This window comes from Dendrobates tinctorius, unplaced genomic scaffold (genome assembly GCF_039654945.1).
Source record: "Dendrobates tinctorius isolate UK_male_01 unplaced genomic scaffold, ASM3965494v1 ptg000075l, whole genome shotgun sequence".
NCBI classification, from domain to species: Eukaryota; Metazoa; Chordata; class Amphibia; order Anura; family Dendrobatidae; genus Dendrobates; species Dendrobates tinctorius.
The window spans coordinates 58,031,642-58,054,549 of record NW_027361743.1 but is presented as its reverse complement, the minus strand read 5'-3'; the positions used below and the strand labels follow the sequence as shown (position 1 = coordinate 58,054,549).

General features: G+C 48.3%; 1 protein-coding gene across 1 annotated transcript in view; it reads right to left on the bottom strand.

Annotated features, from left to right (window-relative positions):
- KPNA3 (karyopherin subunit alpha 3) overlaps nt 1-22,908 on the bottom strand; it is a 114,924-nt gene that overhangs the window by 17,958 nt on the left and 74,058 nt on the right. Inside the window, exons 14-15 of the mRNA XM_073583331.1 lie at nt 17,800-17,871; nt 11,101-11,263 (exon numbers count right to left, since the gene is read on the bottom strand). Coding sequence (XP_073439432.1) covers nt 11,101-11,263; nt 17,800-17,871 — 235 coding nt within the window. The remainder of the gene's footprint in view (nt 1-11,100; nt 11,264-17,799; nt 17,872-22,908) is intronic.

Genomic DNA, 22,908 nt, shown 5'->3' with positions numbered 1-22,908 from the left:
GTCGTCCAGGTATGGAACGACTACTATGCCTCTGGAGTGCAGAACATCCATGGTAGCTGCCATGACCTTTGTAAATGTTCTGGGGGCCGTGGCCAGACCGAACGGGAGGGCCACAAACTGATAATGGTCTTGGTTGATTGCGAATCTGAGAAACCTCTGATGGGCGGGAGCATTTGGTATATGCAGGTATGCGTCCTGTATGTCTATGGAGGCAAGATATTCTCCTTTTTCCATAGACGCAACGATTGACCGGAGGGATTCCATGCGGAAGTGACGAACTCGAACGTACTTGTTGAGTTGCTTGAGGTCTAGTATGGGTCGGATGCTGCCTCCCTTCTTGGGCACCACGAACAGGTTGGAGTAGAACCCTCGGAAGCGCTCTTCTGCTGGGACTGGCACTATGACTCCTGCTCGCAGGAGGGAAGAAACCGCTTGACAGAAGGCCTGAGCTTTGAGCGGGGATTTTGGAGGGACAGATGGAAAAAACCTGTGCGGTGGGCTGGTAGTAAACTCGATTTTGTATCCTGAAGACACTATTTCCTTGACCCACTTGTCTTCTGTAATAGGCAGCCAGACCTGCTGAAAGAGTAGCAGTCGTCCGCCAACAAGTGGGGTGTCTTCGAGAGGGCATGAGTCAGGACGAGGGAAAAGTCTGAGGTTTTCCTCCTTTAGGTTTTGCCTGGCTTGCCTTTGATTGCCAGTTCCTGTCCGGCCTCTGTGCCGCTGTGTGTTGTCCCTGCGGGGGGAACGATTACGGTTTTGTGCTGGGCGTGAGACGTACCAGCCCGAAGAATTCTGAAAGGATCGGAAACGAGATTGATTACGCCTTTTAAACGTGCGTTTTGGTCTTAGTTGAGGGAGGGAAGTACTTTTGCCCCCGGTAGCATTGGATATCATTGTATCCAGCTTTTCACCGAAAAGACGGCCACTGAAGTACGGGAGATTTGTTAGGGACTTTTTTGAGGCCGCATCCGCTTTCCATTCTCTTAGCCAGAGAATACGCCGGATTGTAATGGCGTTTGATGCTATTCCCGCTATTCCTCTTGCAGAGTCCAACGCTGCAAGGACCATGTAATCTGCCACCACTGCAATTTGCACCGCCTGGTCCGCCATCTGAGGATTTGAAGCTTGAAGGCCCTTTTGCAATAGAGCAGCCCAAGCCATGATGGCCTTGGCTGCCCAGACTAAAGCAAATGCGGGAGCCAAAGAGGCACCTGTCGCTTCAAAGATTGAACGAGCCATGCGTTCGACTTGTCTGTCTGCCGTGTCCTTGAGGGTTGATCTGTCCGGCAGCGAGAGAAGCGTTTGTGCTGCCAGCCCAGAGACTGGAGGGTCCAGAAAGGATTTTTTGGAATTCCGGGTGATTAGGGAAGACCTTCGATGGTTTCTGAACACTTTCAAAGGAAATGTTGTGTTCTGGTGCTTCCGGGGTTGGATCTGAAATGTCCAGCACCCGAAGGATGGAAGAGACGATATCCTCAACTATCGCAGTATTGCTAGGGGGACTAGGGAGCAAAGCGTTCTCTGTTTCGTTATCTGAATTGGAGTCACATATGCCCTCTGAGTCCTGCGCATTGCTAAGGAGCTCCCTAGCGGGCGAACTAGAGCGGAGGTTTCCCTAGTCTGGGATCATTGTGGAGATCCGCATTGTCCTTCTCTATCAGGGGACGGCCTCGGTGACCTGAGGCCACTGTGTCTTTCCCTGGAGGGGGAAGACCTAATGCTATGTGAGAACACAGCTGAACGCGACCTGTGGGTCCGCTTACGCCTCGAACTGTCGGAAGCGCCCTGATCATAAGACCGGACGTCCCTTTGCTGGGTAACGTTCATAGCGGAGACATGACCCTGCAGTAATGTGGAGGTCAGGTTATCTATAGACTGTGTCATAGACTGCGACATCTGAGTTGCCCATTCCAGCGCAGTAGCGGTCGCAGAAGCGTTGGTAGGGACTTCTTGGGGTTCTGCTCCGTTTTTTTGGGTACAGTCCCGGCAGTGCGGATACGTGCTGCCGCTGGGGAGAGTGGCCTTGCAGGCTGTGCAGACTGCATAAAAGCAGTCTTGCCTGGTTCTTTTCTTTGAGCCCGACATAGTACCTAGGCTGATTAATAGAGACCCTACAGGGGTATCTACGCAGAGGAAAAAGGAGTAGGAGAGCGCTATAGGTTATAGGAATTCACAGCTGAGTACCAAGGACCCAGCTGTGATCTTACCCCACCGGTGCTCCCCTTAGGTCCAGCGCTGATAAGCCCCATGTCCTGTGCCCCCCGGAGACTCTGTGCTGCCTTCCTCCAGGTGCAGCAAGATGGCCACCGGATTCTGAGGTGGAGAGGGAAGGGGGCGGAGAGCTGGAAAAGGGCGCGCTGGGCCTTGTAAAAGCGCGCCCTTCCTGCCTCGATCCGCCCCTTCTATGACACTGCAGTGTCATTTTCGTCATCCGGGGGGGGCGGGGAAAAGGCGGCGGCTTCGGCTAGGCCGAAGCCGCGGTCTAAATTAGAGGCCTGATGCCCAGGAGGGCTCCAGAGCGGCGCGGTAGTCCGGGAGGGGGTCGGATTTGCACCGGACCCCCCCAGAATGGGCGACTGGCTAGCGGTGGGGGCAGCAGTGCTAGCGGTTCCTGTGTGGGGGGTCCCTGGAGCGCCATGGAGCCACTGCTGCTGCAGAGGCAGGGGAGCAGAAAGCCCTGTCTCTGCTGTGCCACGTCTGCCTGCACCCTCCCCCGGCCCCAGCAGGATCCCACAGCTGGGCTGGGGTCCCTGGTGCAGAATGCTGTCTGTACTCCGACCCTACCTGCAGCGTCTCAACCTAATGCCCCCTGCGGGGGATTAGGGAGGGTGCGTCTGTCACCGTCAGGGGGTCTTCATCCTTGCCTCAACCTCAACCCAGACCCTGAAGGGGGTTGGGGAAGGAGGGGGGGGTCTCAACTTCGGACCAGTACCCGAGGGACTGGGGAAGGAGCGACATGGGGGACCGCCATCTCTACTTCAACTGGGCACCCCTAAAAAGGGGGCCAAGGAAGGAGCCATGCCGGGAGTCTCGCTGGAGACCCACTTTTCTTCATCTGTTCCGACGAAAGGAAAAAAAGAAAAAAAGGTGTGCCTCCTTGCGACACTAAGCAAAAACTGGAGAAGGCTGACGCCGTCCAGGGGTGTATACTGCAGAGGAGGAGCCAAAGTTAATCTTTTTCAGATTATGCATAGTGTCGCCTCCTAGTGGACAGCAGCATAACACCCATGGTTCTGTGTCCCCCAATAAGGCGACAGAGTAATTTGACCAGCGATTTCTCACTTTTACAACAAAATTTACAAAACCATTTTTTTTTTAGGGACCACCTCACATTTGAAGTCATTTTGAGGGGTCTATATGGCAGAAAATACCCAAACGTGACACCATTCTAAAAACTGCACCCCTCAAGCTACTCAAAACCACATTCAAGAAGTTTATTAACCCTTCAGGTGCTTCACAGGAACTAAAGCAACATGGAAGAAAAAAAAATTGACATTTTAATTTTTCCAACAAAAATTTTGTTTTATCATCAATATTTTCATTTTCACATGGGTAACAGGATAAAACGGATGCTAAAATTTGTTGGGGAATTTCTCCTGAGTACACAGATACCTCATATGTGGTCATAAACCACTGTTTGGGTGCACAGCAGGGCTCAGAAGGGAAGGAGCGCCATTTGACTTTTTAATGGAAAATTAGCTCCAATCCTCAGCGTACACCATGTCGCGTTTGGAGAGCCCCTGTGTGCCTAAACATTGGAGCACCCCCACAAGTGACCGCATTTTGGATACTAGACCCCCCAAGGAACTTATCTAGATGCATAGTGAGCACTCCGATCCCCCAGGTGCTTCACAAATTGAGCCGTAAATATAAAAAAGTACTTTTTTTTTTCTTCACAAAAATTTTCTTTTAGCCTCAATTTTTTCATTTTCACATGGGCAAAAGGATAAAATGGATCCTAAAATTTGTTGGGAAATTTCTCCTGAGAACACCGATACCTCATATGTGTGTGTGTGTGTGTGTGTGTGGGGGGACGGGACACCACTGTTTGGGCGCACGGCAGGGCTCAGAAGGGAAGGAGCGCCGTTTGACTTTTTGAATGGAAAATTAGCTCCAATCGTTAGCGGACACCATGTCGCTTAGGGAAAGTATGTAGTGACGTCAGGTTGGTGTGTGTGGTGCAGTGTACGTCAGGTTGGTGTGTGGTGTAGTGTACGTCAGGTTGGTGTGTCTGGTGTAGTGTACAGCACACATACACCCCAACCTGACGTACACTAGGCCACACACACCAACCTGACGTACACTACACCACACACACCAGCCTGACACTACGTCAGGTTGGTGTGTGTGGTGTAGTGGACATCAGGTTGGTGTGTGGTGTAGTGTACAGCACACTCACCAACCTGACGTACACTAGGCCACACACACCAACCTGATGTACACTACACCACACACACCAACCTGACACTACGTCAGGTTGGTGTGTGTGGTGTAGTGTACATCAGGTTGGTGTGTGGTGTAGTGTACAGCACACATACTCACCAACCTGACGTACACTAGGCCACACACACCAACCTGATGTACACTACACCACACACACCAGCCTGACACTACGTCAGGTTGGTGTGTGTGGTGTAGTGGACATCAGGTTGGTGTGTGGTGTAGTGTACAGCACACTCACCAACCTGACGTACACTAGGCCACATAAACCAACCTGATGTCCACTACACCACACACACCAACCTGACACTACGTCAGGTTGGTGTGTGTGGTGTAGTGGACATCAGGTTGGTGTGTGGTGTAGTGTACAGCACACATACTCACCAACCTGACGTACAATAGGCCACACACCCCAACCTGATGTACACTACACCACACACACCAACCTGACACTACGTCAGGTTGGTGTGTGTGGTGTAGTGCATGTCAGGTTGGAGTGTGTGGTGTAGTGCAGTGCATGTCAGGTTGGAGTGTGTGGTGTAGTGTACGTCAGGTTGGCGTGTGTGGTGTAGTGTACGTCAGCCTAGTGTGCGTGAGTTCTGTCGTGGAATGTCTGGATGTGTTTAGTCCATGGACGTGTGATGAATTCTGAAGCATTCATTCAAACAGTCCAGGTTTGTCAGGACACGTTTCACATTGGAAACGAGTCATTTTTCATGTCCCCATTTTATAGCACACAGGGCACCAGTGATCACCAGGGGAGGATGGGGCTATCAGTCGCGGGGGGGCAGAAGGGGAGTAGAGGACCAGCTACAGATGGAGCCGGCAGCAGCGGGTGATCAGGGGGGCACGGGGTGATCACCAGGGGAGGATGGAGCTATCAGTCGCCCGGGGGGGGGGGGCAGAAGGGGAGCCGAGGACCAGCTACAGATCGAGCCGGGGCACGGGGTGATCAGGGGGGCACGGGGTGATCAGGAGGGCATGGGGTGATCACCAGGGGAGGATGGAGCTGTCAGGGGCTGGGGGGCAGGAGGGGAGCAGAGGACAAGCTGTTTATGGAGCCGGCAGCAGGTGATCAGGGGGGCAAGGGGTGATTGGAGTGATCACCAGGGGAGGATGGGGCTGTCAGGTGCGGTTGGGGGCATAAGGGGAGCAGACGACCAGCAGAAAATGTAGATGGCAGCAGCAGGTGATTGGGGGGCAGAGGGTGATTAGGTGGTGATCACAATGGGAGGAGAGAAAATGGAGCTGTCAGGCGCAGGGGGGGGGGCAGGAGGAGAGCAAATGGAGCCTGCAGGAGGAGGTGAGCAAATGCAGCAGGTGATTAGGGGTGGCAGGGGGTGATCACCCGTTCAAGTGGTGGTGATCGGGGGGGGGGCAGGGGGGAGGGAGCGGAGGTCGGGGGGAGTACCTGTCCTCAGCACACAGCAGCGGTGGTGCTAGCAGCGGCGGCAGCAACGGCGGCGATCGCGGGCTCTGTGGGGCAGGTACCTCGCTCCTCGGCTTCCACAACTGGGATGAAGCTGAGGAGCGAGGCAGACTGCTTTTCTCCGACCCTCCACATCTGATTGGAGGGCTAGCGTCACATGGACGCTAGCTCCAATCAGATCTGAGGGGGGTGACAAAAAGGTCACCAGGAGTGATCGTAGACCCGGGGGGGCTAAGCCACCCCCCAGGGTCAAGTATAGGTCCCCCTGTACCTGTGTGCCGGGTGACCTTTCATTCACCTCGGTCACCCGGCTCGCAGGAGGGCGATCATTCTGTGACACAGGGTATGCGTCACAGGTCAGATTGGCACCGACTTTCATGACGCATACGCTGCGTCACAGGTCGGGAAGGGGTTAATACAGTCCCCTTAAAAAAAAAAAAAAAAAGCTTTCATAGCTTCCCAAACAATCCCCTCATGTGCCGTAGCCCTATTGGTCTTAAAGTACTCCCAAAGCTCCCTCCCCAAGTCACCTCCTTTATCAATCAGCTGTAACCAGAAGGGGTTTAATTGCCAGATAGGGTCAAATGATCATAAGTAGACCTGTTTACCAAGCAACACATACACTAGGGAGTGGTCAGCCACCGTTCTGGTCAGATAGCTCACATTCGTCACAAGGCTCAGCATCCGCTCATCCCGCAGCGCTAAATCAATCCTTGACATTGAGGAGAAAGTTGTTGAGAAACACGAGAATTTACGCACCTCAGGGTTACGAATCCTACACAAGTCAGTGATGTCTCCTTTAACCCCTTTCCTACATTAGACATACTATTCCGTCCATGTGACCTGGGACCCAAGTCCCAAAGACGGAATAGTACGTCATAGCGATCAGGGGCTATTACGTACTATCGCAGTGTACGGGGGGGGCATAGGAGAGAAGAGCGCAGGGAGGGGGCTCCCTCCGTGCTTCCCCGAGACCCCCGGAGCAGTGCGATGTGCTGCGCTGCTCTGGGGGCCTCCTTCCCTGCAGGTCCCCGGATCCAATATGGCAGCAGGGACCTTCGGGGGCCTGCAGGGAGCCGGCTTCCTCACTGTCTGCAGAGCGCAGGCATGAGGAAGCCTGTGCAGCGCCTGTGTGAGATTGCTGATCTGTCACAGCGATCTGTGATGTGTCAGATCAGCGATCTATCACATGACAGTGATGTCCCCCCTGGGACAGTGTAATAAATTTAAAAAAACAAAAATTTTTAAAATAATTTATAAAAAAAAATAAAAAAAAAAAAAATTCCCTAATAAATTCATTTTTTGAAAATAAAAAACAAACAAACAATAAAAGTACACATTTGGTATTGCCGCGTCCGTAACGACCCGCCCTATAAAACTGTCCCACTAGTTAACCCCTTTATTGAATCCCTTAACCCCTTCCCGTACATCAGGGGTTTTCCAAACGCGACATGGCGTCCGATCTCAAGTCCAGCCAAAAAAGTCAAATGGCGCTGCTTCCCTTCCGAGCTCTGCCATGCGCCCAAATAGTGGTTTACATATGGGGTATCAGCGTACTCAGGACAAATTGCACAATAACTTTTAGGGTCCTGTTACCCTTGGAAAAATAAGAATTGGGGGTGAAAAGATCATTTTTGTGGAAAAAATATGATTTTTTAATTGTACGGCTGTACGTTACAAACTTCTGTGAAGCCCTTGGGGGTTCAGAGTGCTCACCACATATCTAGATAAGTTCCTTGGGGGGTCTAGTTTCCAAAATGGGGTCACTTGTGGGGGGTTTCCACTGTTTAGGCACATCAGGGGCTCTCCAAACGTGACATGGCATCCGATCTGAATTCCAGCCAATTTTGCAGTGAAAGTCAAAAGGCGCTCCTTCCCTTCTGAGCTCTGCCATGCGCCCAAACAGTGGTTCCCCCCCACATATCAGCGTACTAAGGACAAATTGCATAATAACTTTTCCAGTCCAATTTCTCCTGTTACCCTTGGTAAAATAAAAAAAATTGAATTTTTTTTGTGAAAAAAGTTAAATGTTCATTTTTTTTAAACATTAAAAAAATTCCTGTGAAGCACTTGAAGGGTTAATAAACTTATTGAATCTGGTTCTGAGCACCTTGAGGGGTGCAGTTTTTAGAATGGTGTCACTTTTGGGTATTTTCTATCATATAGACCCCTCAAAGTGGCTTCAAATGCGATGTGGTCCCTAAAAATAAAATGGTATTGTAAAAATGAGAAGTCGCTGGTCAACTTTTAATCCTTATAACTTCCTAATAAAAAAATTTGGTTCCCAAATTGTGCTGATGTAAAGTAAACATGTGGGAAATGTTACTTATTAAGTATTTTGTGTGCCATATCTCTGATTTAAGAGCATAAAAATTCAAAGTTGGAAAATAGCCAAATTTTCGCCAAATTTTCATTTTTTCCACAAATAAACGCAAGTTATATGAATGAAATTTTACCACTAACATGAAGTACAATATGTCATGAGAAAATTTTGTCAGAATCACCGGGATCCATGGAAGCGTTCCAGAGTTATTACCTCATAAAGGGAGAGTGGTCAGAATTGTAAAAATTGGCCCGGTCATGAACGTGCAAACCACCCTTGGGAGTAAAGGGGTTAACACCTCGAAAGGAGTATAGTTGCCCTCATGTTTTATGTCTTCCCCTTGCCTCTGTCCCAGTGAGAATCAGGTACATTGTTAAAGTCCCCCATCACCTGACACGTGATCCCAGGGAAATTTTGCAATAATTTCTAGTATCTTTAGGGACAGCTTGCTATTAGATGGCGGCGGAATGTATACAGATAAAAGCAACATATGCCTATTGTTGTCTATCGTGTAAACACACATATCGCCCCTCTGAATCAGTAAGTCAAGTAAGCTTTTCAACCTGTGCTCCCCTACATATCAAAATACTGACTCCCCTTGAATATGCAGAATACGTAGCATGGTAGCTTTCTTGTATCCAGCGCCCATTCAGTATATGAGACCTTTGAGGGACCAAATGGGTCTCCTGTAAAGACCACAGCTGGCTTTGCTTTGCGCAGGAATTGAAAAAAAACAAAACAAAAAAAACCAGGCAGTTTAACATCCGCTGCCAGACCTCTAACATTCCAGCTTAAAATGTTGATATTACATACCATTACAATTCAAACTTGCATATAATACAAAATGTGTATCAGCATGTATACAGCCTGAATAGAAAGCATGACGTAAACATTTCCCATAATACCCCCCTTCCCCCCAAAAATTAACCCCCAAACAAAGAACAGCAAAACAGAAAAATCAAAACATCTTTTCCTGTGATGCAAAAATTGGTGTATATTACCCATAACCATCCTTAATCTCTCCATATCCAGTCCTACATCGGTTCCCTGAACGCAGGGGTCCGTGGTGACTTGACTTTGTGAACAAAAATTAAACCATTAACTCTCTCCACAGAGACCCCCATAGAACCACCGGGGGCACCAGATGACAGAACAGACGCACAGGTCATGGGACCCTCAGTCCGCAGAATCCTTCAAAGGCAAATTCTCCATCCGCAGTTGTTTCTCGTTGCAGTCCAGCCACCTAAGTGCATCTTTGGCCTCAGAGAAAAAATGGACTTTATCCACAGCCACGATCTGCAACTTAGCCGGATATAACATGGAATATATCACACCAATCTCCCGCAACCTCTTCTTGATGCTAATAAACTTAGCTCTCCGTTTCTGTACTTCAATTGAATAATCCGGAAAGATGGAGACTGCAGAGCCGTTGATTACAAGATCAGGGTGATCCCTAGCAAGCTTCAAAATAGTATCTGTCCCGATAGTGGAGTATTTTAGCTACTACAGTCCGTGGTGGACGTCCAGGGGGGAGGTGAGCGTGGGGACCCTATGGGCTCGTTCGGTGGCATAGAATAGGGACAATTTATCGCACCCAATTTATCCAATATCCACTTCACAAAAAACTCTGCAGGGGTGTTACCCTCAGCTTTTTCTGGTACACCAATCAGCCTCAGGTTGTTGCGTCGGGATCTGTTTTCTAGATCATCCGCTTTAGCTAGTACAGGGGTTAGAGCCACTGCCATTTGCTATTATATAGTCCTCCGCAGAACTGACCCTTTTCTCGACTTCTCCCACCCTTTCTTTCACCACATGCAAAGTGTGCTGCAATTTGGACAGATCAGCCTGGATTCCGCCCAGCAGCGTCGCCATACTGAGAATGGAGGAGTCACAGCGTATAATGGTGCGAAAAACATCCTTTAGGATCGGCTCCTCTGGCAGTATCAGCTCCCCTGTCTTCCCCCGCAGCAGCCCTGCAGTCATCTCACCACGTCCTGTGTCTCCCTCCTGTGAGCCACTCCGTCTCTCATTTTCACTTTCACCAACGGACAGGCACAAACCTTATACATTAGTACAGTAGAGAAACCTTCACACACTTATTCATGCACCGTCAACTTGTAATTTGTCTGTCTGAGTTGCTTATGGATGTACAGCATCTGTATGCAGTATAGTATCATTTAATGGGTTGTTATAGGAAAAGCATTACGTGTTATATGGGTATATTCAGGTGAATTGTGGGGAAAGTAGCACTTTAAAAAAAACTCAGCATCAGAGCACAGTAACATATTAATAATGCATAAAAGTGAGAAAATATTAAATCCACATGAGATTTAATATGTGCACTTTCCTACATTCATGTGTGTCACTTAATGATACCACACGGGAGGGGGGGATTCATTTCTGTCATGTACTCACTGCTCCTTTCTGGGGGACAGACGATGGCTGGAGCTTATGTTCCTGGGGATGCTAGATTTCTCCCACCATGTCAGTGTCTGCTGAGGTGTTGTCGTCAAGTGGGAAAACTTGCGCATAGCAACCAATCATAGCTCAGCTACTTTTAACCAGCTCTGGTGAAATTAGAGATGCTTAGTGATTGGTTGCAAGGAAAACTGTTGGTCATAGCAACCAATCACAGCTTAGCTTCTTTTGAACAGCTCTGGTGAAATGAAAGATGCTTCGTGATTGGTTGGTGATACACACACATATTGATTTTTAGATATAGAGATAGGAGAGGATCTTTACAGGTGCATAGGTGCCATGAGCAGGGCTAGAGGCAGACATTGTTACATGTCATTAGATATCACCGGGCATAAGGGCACGGTGTGACTGCAGCCACGGTGCCCGCTATTACTTATGCTCCCACACAGTTCGGCTTTATTACAATGTTCACAGATTCATTTCTCACCTCCACACTCCTCTATGATCTCAGCAATTGTGCTTGCTTCATCTCCTGCCATTATAAGAATGTTTTTTAAGCCGTCCAAGACGACCTGGACAACTTGTGAGTCTTTCACAGCCAGTAAGTTGCAAAATGGTGGGATGACGTTCTGCTGCACGAGGTACTCCACCTGTAGAGAACAAGCAGAAAGTGACGTGTTCATCCTACCATAGACTTGGACAACATGCGTTTCGTCCCTTCGTCAGGAGGCGAACTGCGCGTTAGGGCGCTTGTGGAGGACCACATTAGCAGACCACATTTACATGCAAGTGCTATGAATAAACTCCTTTTATCACAGCAGCCCTTCTTAGTCAACATAATAGTAGTCTTTGCACTGATAGCTAATACCAAGCCAATATAGATCACTTTATGGCTATGTCTGTGAATTACAATGTGCACTGATTTGCATAATAAGTAGGTCGGGCTTCTGGCGTTGTTGACTCCTATGATGTGTTTAGTAGTGACCTTGAAATTGTGTTTTGTATATTATCTTTTATTATAAATTTATTGAATAAAGTAAAATTAATCTTACTGGCATGTTATACTGGTTTTTTGCTCTTTTGTGGTTGATCATTACAGTGAGTTGTGCCATTTTTTACCTTATGGGTTTTTGCGCTATACATATGAAACATGTAGCCTGCCGCACCCCTCCTTTAAAGGGACGCGGCGGTCCAAAAACCAAGGAACTTCACCTGGTAGCATTTAAAATGTAGAGATGAAACACCAAGGTTACTTACCGGTAGCCGGTTTTTCTGGAGCCCATGACGGCACACATGAGAGAGGGGATCCGCCCAGTCAGGACAGGAACCCTACTGAAGATAAAAGGGCGGTACCTCTCCCTCGCTTCAGCTGGTTTACAGAGCATGAGAGGCCCCCCGGGTTAGTACACATGGTAAAACTATCACCACATTATATCTAACTAAAAAAACACCCAAACTAAAGTGCACACCAAAGGAGTGAAAAGGGGGGGAATATACAGGTGCCGTCATGGGCTCCGGAAAAACCGGCTACCGGTAAGTAACCTTGGTGTTTTCCCGTCTCCCATGACGGCACACATGAGAGACTTTTGTAGAATAAGACACCTTAGGGAGGGACCACCGCTTGCAGCACCCTTCTACCAAAGGTTAGGTCAGTAGAGGAAGACAGATCAAGTCGGTAGTGTTTAAAAAAGGTGGAAGGTGAGGACCAAGTAGCGGCTTTACAAATTTGCTCAATCGATACCTCAGCCTTCTCTGCCCAGGAGGTAGCCACGGCTCTGGTGGAGTGAGCCTTAATGCCTTCTGGAACCGGAGCGCCACTTGCGGAGTAGGATAACATAATGGCATCCCTGATCCATCTGGCAATGGTACTTTTAGCTACCCCGTGCCCCTTTCTACTACCCTGAAAGGCTACAAAAAGGGACTGATCTTTCCTCCACTGACCAGTTATTGACATATATTGTATTATGGCTCTTCTTACATCTAATGTATGGAACTTTTGCTCCCCCGGGTTTCTGGGATTGTTACAGAACGACGGCAAGGAGATCTCCTGAGTCCTATGAAACTTTTGGACTACCTTGGGGAGATAGGCTGGGTCTGGTCTTAGAACCACTCGGTCATCCAAGATCTGTGTATAAGGAGGACATATAGACAGAGCTTGTAGGTCGCTGACTCTTCGGGCTGACGTTAAGGCTACCAGTAAGACCGTTTTAAGTGTAAGTAGCTTTGGTGACAGCTCTAGTAGTGGTTCGAAGGGATCTTTGGTTAAAGCCTCCAAAACTAGGTTCAGGTCCCAGGGTGGTATCTTTGGGATAATGACCGGCCTTGACCTGCCACAGGACTTAATGAACCGGGACACCCACCTATTGGCTGCTAAATTGCAGTTATATAGGGCCCCCAAAGCTGAGACTTGAACTTTGAGTGTGTTAGTGGCTAACCCCAGTTGCAGCCCCGACTGTAAGAACTCTAGGATAGGTCCCACTGGAGCTACATCCCCTAAAGGTTCCCCCAGGAAGTCTAGGAACTTTTTCCACGTTCTACCGTAGATTTGGGATGTTATTGGTTTCCTACTTTTCAACAGGGTGGAGACTAACCCTGGAGAGAATCCCTGGCGACTCAGTAGCGCCCTCTCAAATTCCATGCTGCTAGATGGAAGCCCTTCACCTGAGAGTGGACCACTGGTCCCTGGGAAAGCAGGTCTGGAATCTCTGGTAGTATCCATGGATCTGTCACTGACATGAGCCTCAGAAGGGAGAACCAAGGCCTTCTCGGCCAAAAAGGAGCTATAAGAATTATTCTTGCCCGATCCTCCCTGATTTTCCTGACTACTACTGGGATCATTGTTATCGGGGGAAATGCATAGGCCAGGATGAACTTCCAGGGTATTTGTAGGGCATCTACTGCGAAGGGGTTTTCCCTTGGATTTAGCGAGCAGAACTTCCTGACCTTCCGGTTGTGTGCGGTAGCGAACAGGTCTATTTCTGGTCTGCCCCAGGCCTGAACTATTTGTTGGAAGACTCGGGGGTTTAGGGACCATTCCCCTTGTCTTAGATGCCTGCGACTCAGGAAGTCTGCTTGTATATTTTCTGCCCCCTTTATGTGCAATGCTGTGATGGATAACAGATGTTGTTCTGCTAGCTGGAAGAGTAGATCTGTTATTTGCATGAGGCCCCGAGATCTCGTTCCCCCCTGATGATTGATGTAGGCTACTACTGCCTGATTGTCCGTCATGACCCGGGTGTGGCGGCCCTGAAGTAAGGGAAGGAAATGTTTCACGGCTTTTTCCACTGCCCATAGTTCTTTTACATTTGAATTCTGATCGCTTTCTAGTGAGGACCAGGTCCCCTGTATTGTATGGGATCTCAGGTGTGCTCCCCACCCTGTGGCACTCGGTCTGTCGTAATGATGTCCTCGACTGGTTTTTGCCACGGGACACCAGCTGTTAGATTCTTTTCTACAGTCCACCAGAGCAGGGAATCTCTTACAGCCACTGACATAGTTTGACTTCTAAATGCCCTTTTAATTGTTTCTGCGCTGACAGGACTTCCCACTGTAGTTGCCTTAAGTGGTACTGCACCCATGTTACTGCGGGTATGCATGATGTCAGTGAGCCTAAAAGGGACATTGCGTTCCTCAGTGTCATATTTGGTCTTCGTATTGCTGTGCGAGCTAGGCCTCTTATCTTGGTCACTTTCCTCTCTGGTAGGAGGCAGTGTTGTTGCTCGGAGTCCAATATCAACCCTAGGAAGGATTGCTCTTTTACTGGGGTTATCCTTGACTTGGGGATGTTTTCTATCCACCCTAGTCCTACTAGAGTTGCTATTACTTCCTTCACTTGAAGTGTGCAGTGGGATTCCGACCTCCCTATTACCAGAAAGTCGTCTAAGTATGGGACGATCACTATGTCCCTGGATCGCAGAAAAGACATTACTTCGGCCATCACTTTGGTGAATACCCTGGGGGCTGTAGACAGGCCAAACGGAAGGGCTGCGTATTGGTAGTGTCTCACCTGCCCCTGGATACAGAGCGCTACTCTCAAATATCTCTGATACTCCCGATGGATTGGGATGTGATAGTAGGCATCTTTTAAGTCTATCACTGCCATGAGGCAATGCTGGAACAGGATCTTTGTGGCCGTGTTGATTGACTCCATTTTGAAGGAGCAATTGTCTATCCACTGATTGAGTCTCCTCAGGTTGACAATGGTTCTCCAAGAGCCATCTGGTTTTTGTATTAAGAAGAGGGGGGAGTAGAACCCCCTTCCTTCTTCTTGCGCTGGGACTTCCTGTAGGACTTGTTTTTTCACTAGTCCCAAGACTTCCGTCTCCAGGGCCAGCTGTTGCTCTTGGGCTTTCCTTCTGGGTGTTATTATGAAGGTATGCCTGGGCGGACGGATGAATTTTATTTTTAAACCGTCCTTGATTATATTTAGGACCCATGTACTGGGGGAGATATTTGCCCAGGCGGAAAGGAAGAGAGAAAGCCTTCCCCCTACCTCCGGCCCAATGTCATTGGGGAGATTTTTTGGAGGAAGTGGAGGGCCCTTTAAACATATAGCCCGATCCTCTTTTTTCTTTAAAGTCTCAGCTTTTTCTATCTCCCGGGGGACGACCCCTGTTAAATCTCCTCCTCCGAAAGGGCTGCTTCTTAGGTTCTCCCGGAAATCGGGGAAAGCTTTTCTTCCTATCCCCCGCATGCTCCAAAATCTCTTCTAGTTTTTTCCCGAAGAGGAATTGGCCATCGCATGGAATGGAACATAACTTGTGCTTAGAGGGTAAATCTCCGGGACACCCTTTAAGCCACAGGGCTCGTCTTGCCGCATTTGACAGGCTTGCTGCTCTAGCTGTCAATCTTGCGGAGTCTGCAGAGGAATCGGCCAGGAAAGCCGCTGCTCCGTGCACCAATGTTAGATTAGCTAGAATTTCGTCTCTAGGAACTCTATCCTTGATCTGGTCCTCTATTTGTTGCAGCCAGACCATGAGGGCACGAGCGGTACAGGTACCGGCTATTGCTGGCTTCAATCCCCCTGCTGAAGCTTCCCAGATGTGCTTCAGAAACCCATCTGCTTTCTTATCAAGCGGGTCTTTCAACACGCCAGAATCTTCTAATGGTAGGGATACCTTTTTTGAGGATCTGGCTACAGCCCCATCAATTTTTGGGACTTGTTCCCAGGTTTCTGAGTCCTTCTGGTCAAAGGGGTACCTCCTCTTTGATGTGGAAGGTAAGCCCCCTGACCGCTCTGTCTTTTTCCATTCCCTGTCAATTAGCGCTTTTATTTTATCATTTACAGGGAAGGTACGCTTTCGCTTTTCCTCCAGTCCTCCAAACATTACATCCTCTAATGATTTGGGAGTTTTTTCTTCTTTAAGGCCCATTGTAGCTCTAATGGCCTTGACCAGTTTTTCTACGTCCTCCGTTGGGAAACATGGACGGCCGCCTATATCGCTGTCCGAGGAGGATTCTGAGGACTGCGTAGAGGAAGAGGAGGTGGAGGGGGACAAAGATCTATCCCGCCCCTTCTGCTTTGGCGAGGCCTCTGAATCGGAGCTCCTTCTACGGTTTCTTTTCTTTTTAAGGGCTGCCTTTAGGGAACCTTTCACCTCCTGATGTATTAACTCCTTCAGACTAGTCACCAAATCAGGGGTCTCCTCCTGTATAGTCCTGTTAATACAGTCAGCGCAGAGATCTTTCTGCCACTGATCTGCCAGCAGGTTTTTACATAGGGCGCATTCTCTATTTTTGGTTTTGCTGCTGGCCTTCCTCGCCCCCTAGTGATCAAACAGAAAAAATGGAACCCCATTACCATAAGGGTGACATTCACGTAGATCACTCACCACCGGTGTCAATCAGGGGTACCGATCTCGGAGGCTCCTCAGATGCACTCGTGACGTTTCTCCTGGACGTCCCAGAGTCATGCCGATTGCGCTTATGACTGCCGCTCCCACCACTTGAGCGACTGCTCCTGGTATGTTGGTGGCTCGGCCTGGCATCTGGCGAGAGGTCTTGCTGCTGACGCTGCTGCTGACGCTGCTCGTCTTGCCCCACTTCCATTCTGAAGCCTTGGGCATGAGTGCGTCTTCTGTGGTCATCCCCCTTATGTAAGGGGGATCCACTGCACTCTCCACCTCCTCCGGTTACCCTCACAGCCCCTCCCCCCCGCCATACCGCCGGGATCTCTCTCCACCGATCGGCGTTCTTCACCATGGGCGCCGCCATCTTGGATTGTCGGCGCCGCGTGACGTCAGAGGAGCGCGACCCGGAAGCGGCCGCTCCCTCAACGCTCCTGAGCTGCTCCAGAGTAGGGAATCACCGGCAGAGGGGGAGAGGGCGGCGCGGCAGCCACGGCAGAGCCCCAGGACCCCCGCCGTGCTGTTCCTGCGCCCGCTCGGACGCTGAGCCCCGGAGGACCCGCGGACGGCGCTTCCTCCATCCCGACGCCCAGCGCTCAGGAGCCCAGCCTGATCTTCTACGCCGGCACGGGAGAGGGGCAGGTAAGTGTGACCTGCTGTCTTCAGCACGGGTCCCTGTCAGGACAGGAAACCCAACTGAAGCGAGGGAGAGGTACCGCCCTTTTATCTTCAGTAGGGTTCCTGTCCTGACTGGGCGGATCCCCTCTCTCATGTGTGCCGTCATGGGAGACGGGAAAAGAATGAATAATTTATTCTGTCAAATATAATAGCAATGTTTCGACCTGCTATAGGTGTTTGTCAAGCATGAAGATATTACTTTTGGATATGTCATCACCTGGAATGGACACTATAATCTCTGCAAATTTTACTTCAGTCAGCAACTGGAGTAAGATTTGTGGCATAAGGAACACGGTCGCTCATCATGAATTTGACGAGTGGAGGTTACTTCGTCCCACCCACTTTTCCAGAGCTGGGTGAAAATGGCTGACGAATAGCGTTTCCTGATCCAGCGCAACTACTGATGCGCCGGATAAATGAATGAACCCATAACAAATTACGGGATCTGTTCCCACATCAGTTTCCTTCTGGTGTTTCACTGCCGTACCAGAGGGGAAAAAAGCCAGGTCACCGAACACGCCTAACAAGAGCAGCTTCTTATCACTCACATCCAGTACAAGCATAATGTATCCTGTGACTACTAACATCACAGGCAGATGCCGGAGCACCTCCAGAAAATCAGTGCTCCATAACCCTAGCTCGGTTCTAAATCCTTGGCTTACCTGGTCTTTCCGGCCACTTATCGTTAAGTTGCTGATCGCCCATGCGGCTTCTTTTTGAGTTCCAAAGTCTCCCTGCAGTACAGAGAAAATCAGCTATAAAGGTGCAAAGACGGCTAACAATTCTATAGATGGGGAGTATAAAGCGCTGAAACATCCGTTATGCTATATGGGCACGATGTCCCACATGGGGAGAAATGGGTAAGGCTGGTTTCACACTAGCGTTTTTTAGCGCTGCGCTTCGTATGCGTCCCTATCTTTAAAATGGGGGCGCATGGTCTAGCGTATGCACGCGTTCGTATGCTTTTTGGTGCGCATGCGTTTTTTTTCTAGTGTGCGCCTAGGCGCGCCGGACGCAACCTGTTGCATTTTTGGTCCGTCCGACCTGCATTCGCACGCCTGCGTTTAAAATCGCATGCATTTTATGAGTTAACATGGCTAGAAACTGGTTAAAACGCATGCGCATAAAAAAAAGCAAACGCATACAAAACGCATGATGCGTTTTTTGTATGTGATTCTATTACGCACGAAGCACAGCGTTAAAAAAACGCTAGTGTGAAACTAGCCTAAGAGATGAATTAATCTTGTTGCTTTGGCTTCGCATTAGGAGATTTGTGTGCAGCTCATAGTTTTGAAGGCTGAAGGAAGACCTTATGTCCATCTAGTTCAGCCTATTTTTAGTGCAGCTGTTCTGCATTGTTGATCCTGGGGAAGGCAAAAAACCCAGAGTAGAAGCCAATTTTCTCCATAGGGAAAAAAATTCCTTCCCCTAAGCTGGGTCAACCATCTACCTATAATATTATGTTATTCGTAACCTTCTATACTGTTACAAGAAAAGCATCCATTCCTTTCTTAAATTCATTCAGCGAGTTGGCCATCACCACTTCCTCAGGAAGAGAATTCCAGAGCCTCACTGCTCTTACCGTGAAGAACCCTTTTCTATGCTGGTGTAGAAATTGTCTTTCCTCCAAACGAAGAGAATGCCCCCTTGTTCTTGTCACAGTCCTTGGTACAAACAGTTCATTGGAGAGATCTCTGTATTGCCCTCTGATATACTTGTACATATATATTAGGTCTCCCCTAAGTCTTCTCTTTTCTAGAGTAAAATAGACCTCCATATACATTACCTTAGTAATGGTGTTTAGAACAGGAGCATATTATTGTCTGCTATATATATATCGATGGGCTACTTAATGATCTTTGTTGGCTCGTTTTCATTTTCTGCATGAACTCTATGCTATGGCACTTTAATATAGGTTAAGCATTAGCTCTTTATTTTATTCACAATATGTAATTTGACCTACTCTTCCCTCCCTATCATTTACAGTGGGGCAAAAAATTATTTAGTCAGTCAGCAATAGTGCAAGTTCCACCACTTAAAAAGATGAGAGGCGTCTGTAATTTACATCATAGGTAGACCTCAACTATGGGAGACAAACTGAGAAAAAAAAAAATCCAGAAAATCACATTGTCTGTTTTTTTTTTCATTTTATTTGCATATTATGGTGGAAAATAAGTATTTGGTCAGAAACAAAATTTCATCTCAATACTTTGTGATATATCCTTTGTTGGCAATGACAGAGGTCAAACGTTTTCTGTAAGTCTTCACAAGGTTGCCACACACTGTTGTTGGTATGTTGGCCCATTCCTCCATGCAGATCTTCTCTAGAGCAGTGATGTTTTTGGCTTTTCGCTTGGCAACACGGACTTTCAACTCCCTCTAAAGGTTTTCTATAGGGTTGAGATCTGGAGACTGGCTAGGCCACTCCAGGACCTTGAAATGCTTCTTACGAAGCCACTCCTTCGTTGCCCTGGCGGTGTGCTTTGGATCATTGTCATGTTGAAAGACCCAGCCACGTTTCATCTTCAATGCCCTTGCTGATGGAAGGAGGTTTGCACTCAAAATCTCACGATACATGGCCCCATTCATTCTTTCATGTACCCGGATCAGTCGTCCTGGCCCCTTTGCAGAGAAACAGCCCCAAAGCATGATGTTTCCACCACCATGCTTTACAGTAGGTATGGTGTTTGATGGATGCAACTCAGTATTCTTTTTCCTCCAAACACGACAAGTTGTGTTTCTACCAAACAGTTCCAGTTTGGTTTCATCAGACCATAGGACATTCTCCCAAAACTCCTCTGGATCATCCAAATGCTCTCTAGCAAACTTCAGACGGGCCCGGACATGTACAGGTTTAAGCAGTGGGACACGTCTGGCACTGCAGGATCTGAGTCCATGGTGGCGTAGTGTGTTACTTATGGTAGGCCTTGTTACATTGGTCCCAGCTCTCTGCAGTTCATTCACTAGGTCCCCCCAGGTGGTTCTGGGATTTTTGCTCACCGTTGTGATCATTCTGACCCCACGGGGTGGGATTTTGCGTGGAGCACCAGATCGAGGGAGAATATCAGTGGTCTTGTATGTCTTCCATTTTCTAATTATTGCTCCCACAGTTGATTTCTTCACTCCAAGCTGGTTGGCTATTGCAGATTCAGTCTTCCCAGCCTGGTGCAGGGCTACAATTTTGTTTCTGGTGTCCTTTGACAGCTCTTTGGTCTTCACCATAGTGGAGTTTGGAGTCAGACTGTTTGAGGGTGTGCACAGGTGTCTTTTTATACTGATAACAAGTTTAAACAGGTGCCATTACTACAGGTACTGAGTGGAGGAAAGAGGAGACTCTTAAAGAAGAAGTTACAGGTCTGTGAGAGCCAGAAATCTTGATTGCTTGTTTCTGACCAAATACTTATTTTCCACCATAATATGCAAATAAAATGAAAAAAAAACCAGACAATGTGATTTTCTGGGTTTTTTTTTTTCTCAGTTTGTCTCCCATAGTTGAGGTCTACCTATGATGTAAATTACAGACGCCTCTCATCTTTTTAAGTGGTGGAACTTGCACTATTGCTGACTGACAATACTTTTTTGCCCCACTGTATGTGTGATCTACATGCCATAAATAACAGAGTCTGCTTGTTACTGACATTTTTATATGTATACTTGTATGCCTTTTTTCTTTTAAACATAAGAAACTTTTGAAATATATTTTGGTGGACTTTTGACTCCGCAAGTTTATGTAGGAACTAGCTGAACTAACGGTTAGTTATGAAACTACCCACTCCGCATAGCCATACTCACTATAATATGCCACACAATCCCACCAGCCATAGCTACAGGACAACTAGCCCAAATATCCCACATCATCCCATCAGCCAGAGCCACCAAACTACTAATATCCCACATCATCCCTTCAAAGCCACCGGACCACTACCCCTAATATCCCACATCATCCCGTCAGCCAGAGCCACTGGACAACTTCCACTAGTATCCCACATCATCCCGTCACAGCCGCCGGACTACTACCCCTAATATCCCACATCATCCCGTCAGACATAGCCACTGGACAACTTCCACTAATATCCCAAATCATCCCGTCAGCCAGAAATACCGGACTACTACCCCTAATATCCCACATCATCCCATCAGCCAGAGCCACCAGACTACTACCCCTAATATTCCACATCATCCCATCAGCCTGGGGTCAGAACCAGAGCGCTTAGTGGAATGGCCCTAACTTCCATATCGGGGATCCCTTTAAGAGAGGCCTGGCATCAGAACCAGAGCGCTGAGTGGATTTGCCCTGACTTCCATACCAATAATCCCTTTAATAGAAGCCTGGGGTGAGAATCAGAGCGCTGAGGGATTTACCCTAACTTCCATACCGGAGATCCCTTTAAGAGAGGCCTGGGGTCAGTACTAAAGCGCAGAGTGGATTTGCCCTCACTTCCATACTGGAGATCCCTTTAAGAGGGGCCTGGGGTCAGAATCAGAGCGGAGAGTGGATATGCCCTCACTGCCATACCAGGGATCCCTTTAAGAGAAGCCTGGGGTCAGACCCAGAGCGCTGAGTGTAATTGCCCTAACTCCCATACCAATGATCCCTTTAAGAGGCCCAGGGGTCAGAACCACAGCGCTGAGTGGAAAGGTCCTAACTTCCATACCGGGGATCCCTTTAAGAGACGTCTGGGGTCAAAACCAAAGCGCTGGATGGATTTGCCTTGACTTCCATACCAATGATCCATTTAATAGAGGCCTGGGGTCAGTATCAGAGCATTTGAAGGCAATTGCCCTGACTTCCATACTGAGGATCCCTTTAAGAGAGCCTGGGGTCAGAAACAGAACGCCGAGTTGAATTTCCCTCACTACCATACCTGGGATCCCTTTAAGTGAGGCCTGGGGTCAGAATCGGAGCGCTGAGGGATTTGCTCTAACTTTCATACCGGAGATCACTTTGAGTCCTGGGGTCAGTACCAGAGCGCAGAGTAGATTTGCCCTCACTTCTGTTCTGGGGATCCCTTTAAGAGAGGCCTGGGGTCAAAACCAAAGCGCTGGATGTATTTGCCCTGACTTCCATACCAATGATCCCTTTAAGAGGGAAGATGTGCCTATGGGATGGAGAATGTGTGATGGGGATACGGGCAGGGAGGGGGGATTCATTTCTGTCATGTGCTCTCTCTCTGCTCCTTTCTGCGGGGCAGACGATGGCTGGAGCTTATGTTCCCAGGGATGCTAGATTTCTCCCACCAGGTCACTGTTTGCTGAGGTGGTGTCATGCAGTGAGAAAACTGTTGCTCATAGCAACCAATCACAGCTCAGCTTCTTTTAAACAGCTCTGGTGAAATGAAAGATGCTTCATGATTGGTTGATGATATACACACACATTCAATTTTCTATATAGAGATTGCCACGTTGGGAGGGTCCATGTTGGTTACCGGAGTATGCCTATTCTTTGGCATATGGCCTTTCTAACTTGTTTGAATATAATGTTTTCGGTTCAGATGATATTGTTTCAATGCTATACAGTTCTAGCAGGACACAATATGGGACCAGTCATTTCCAATCTGAACTAACACATCCTGCAATGCATTTCCATACTGTTTTAGTTGGGAGGATTTCAGCCTGTAAAGAGAACAGACTATATAAAAGCTGATTAGCTCTTGTTTGCTGGGTTGGTTACACAGAACAGTTGTTAAGATTTTCTTGATACCCATACATGTTAACAGCAGCACATGCCCTTGTTACATGGGGCGATGTGTGGCCAGTAACTAATTTTTAAG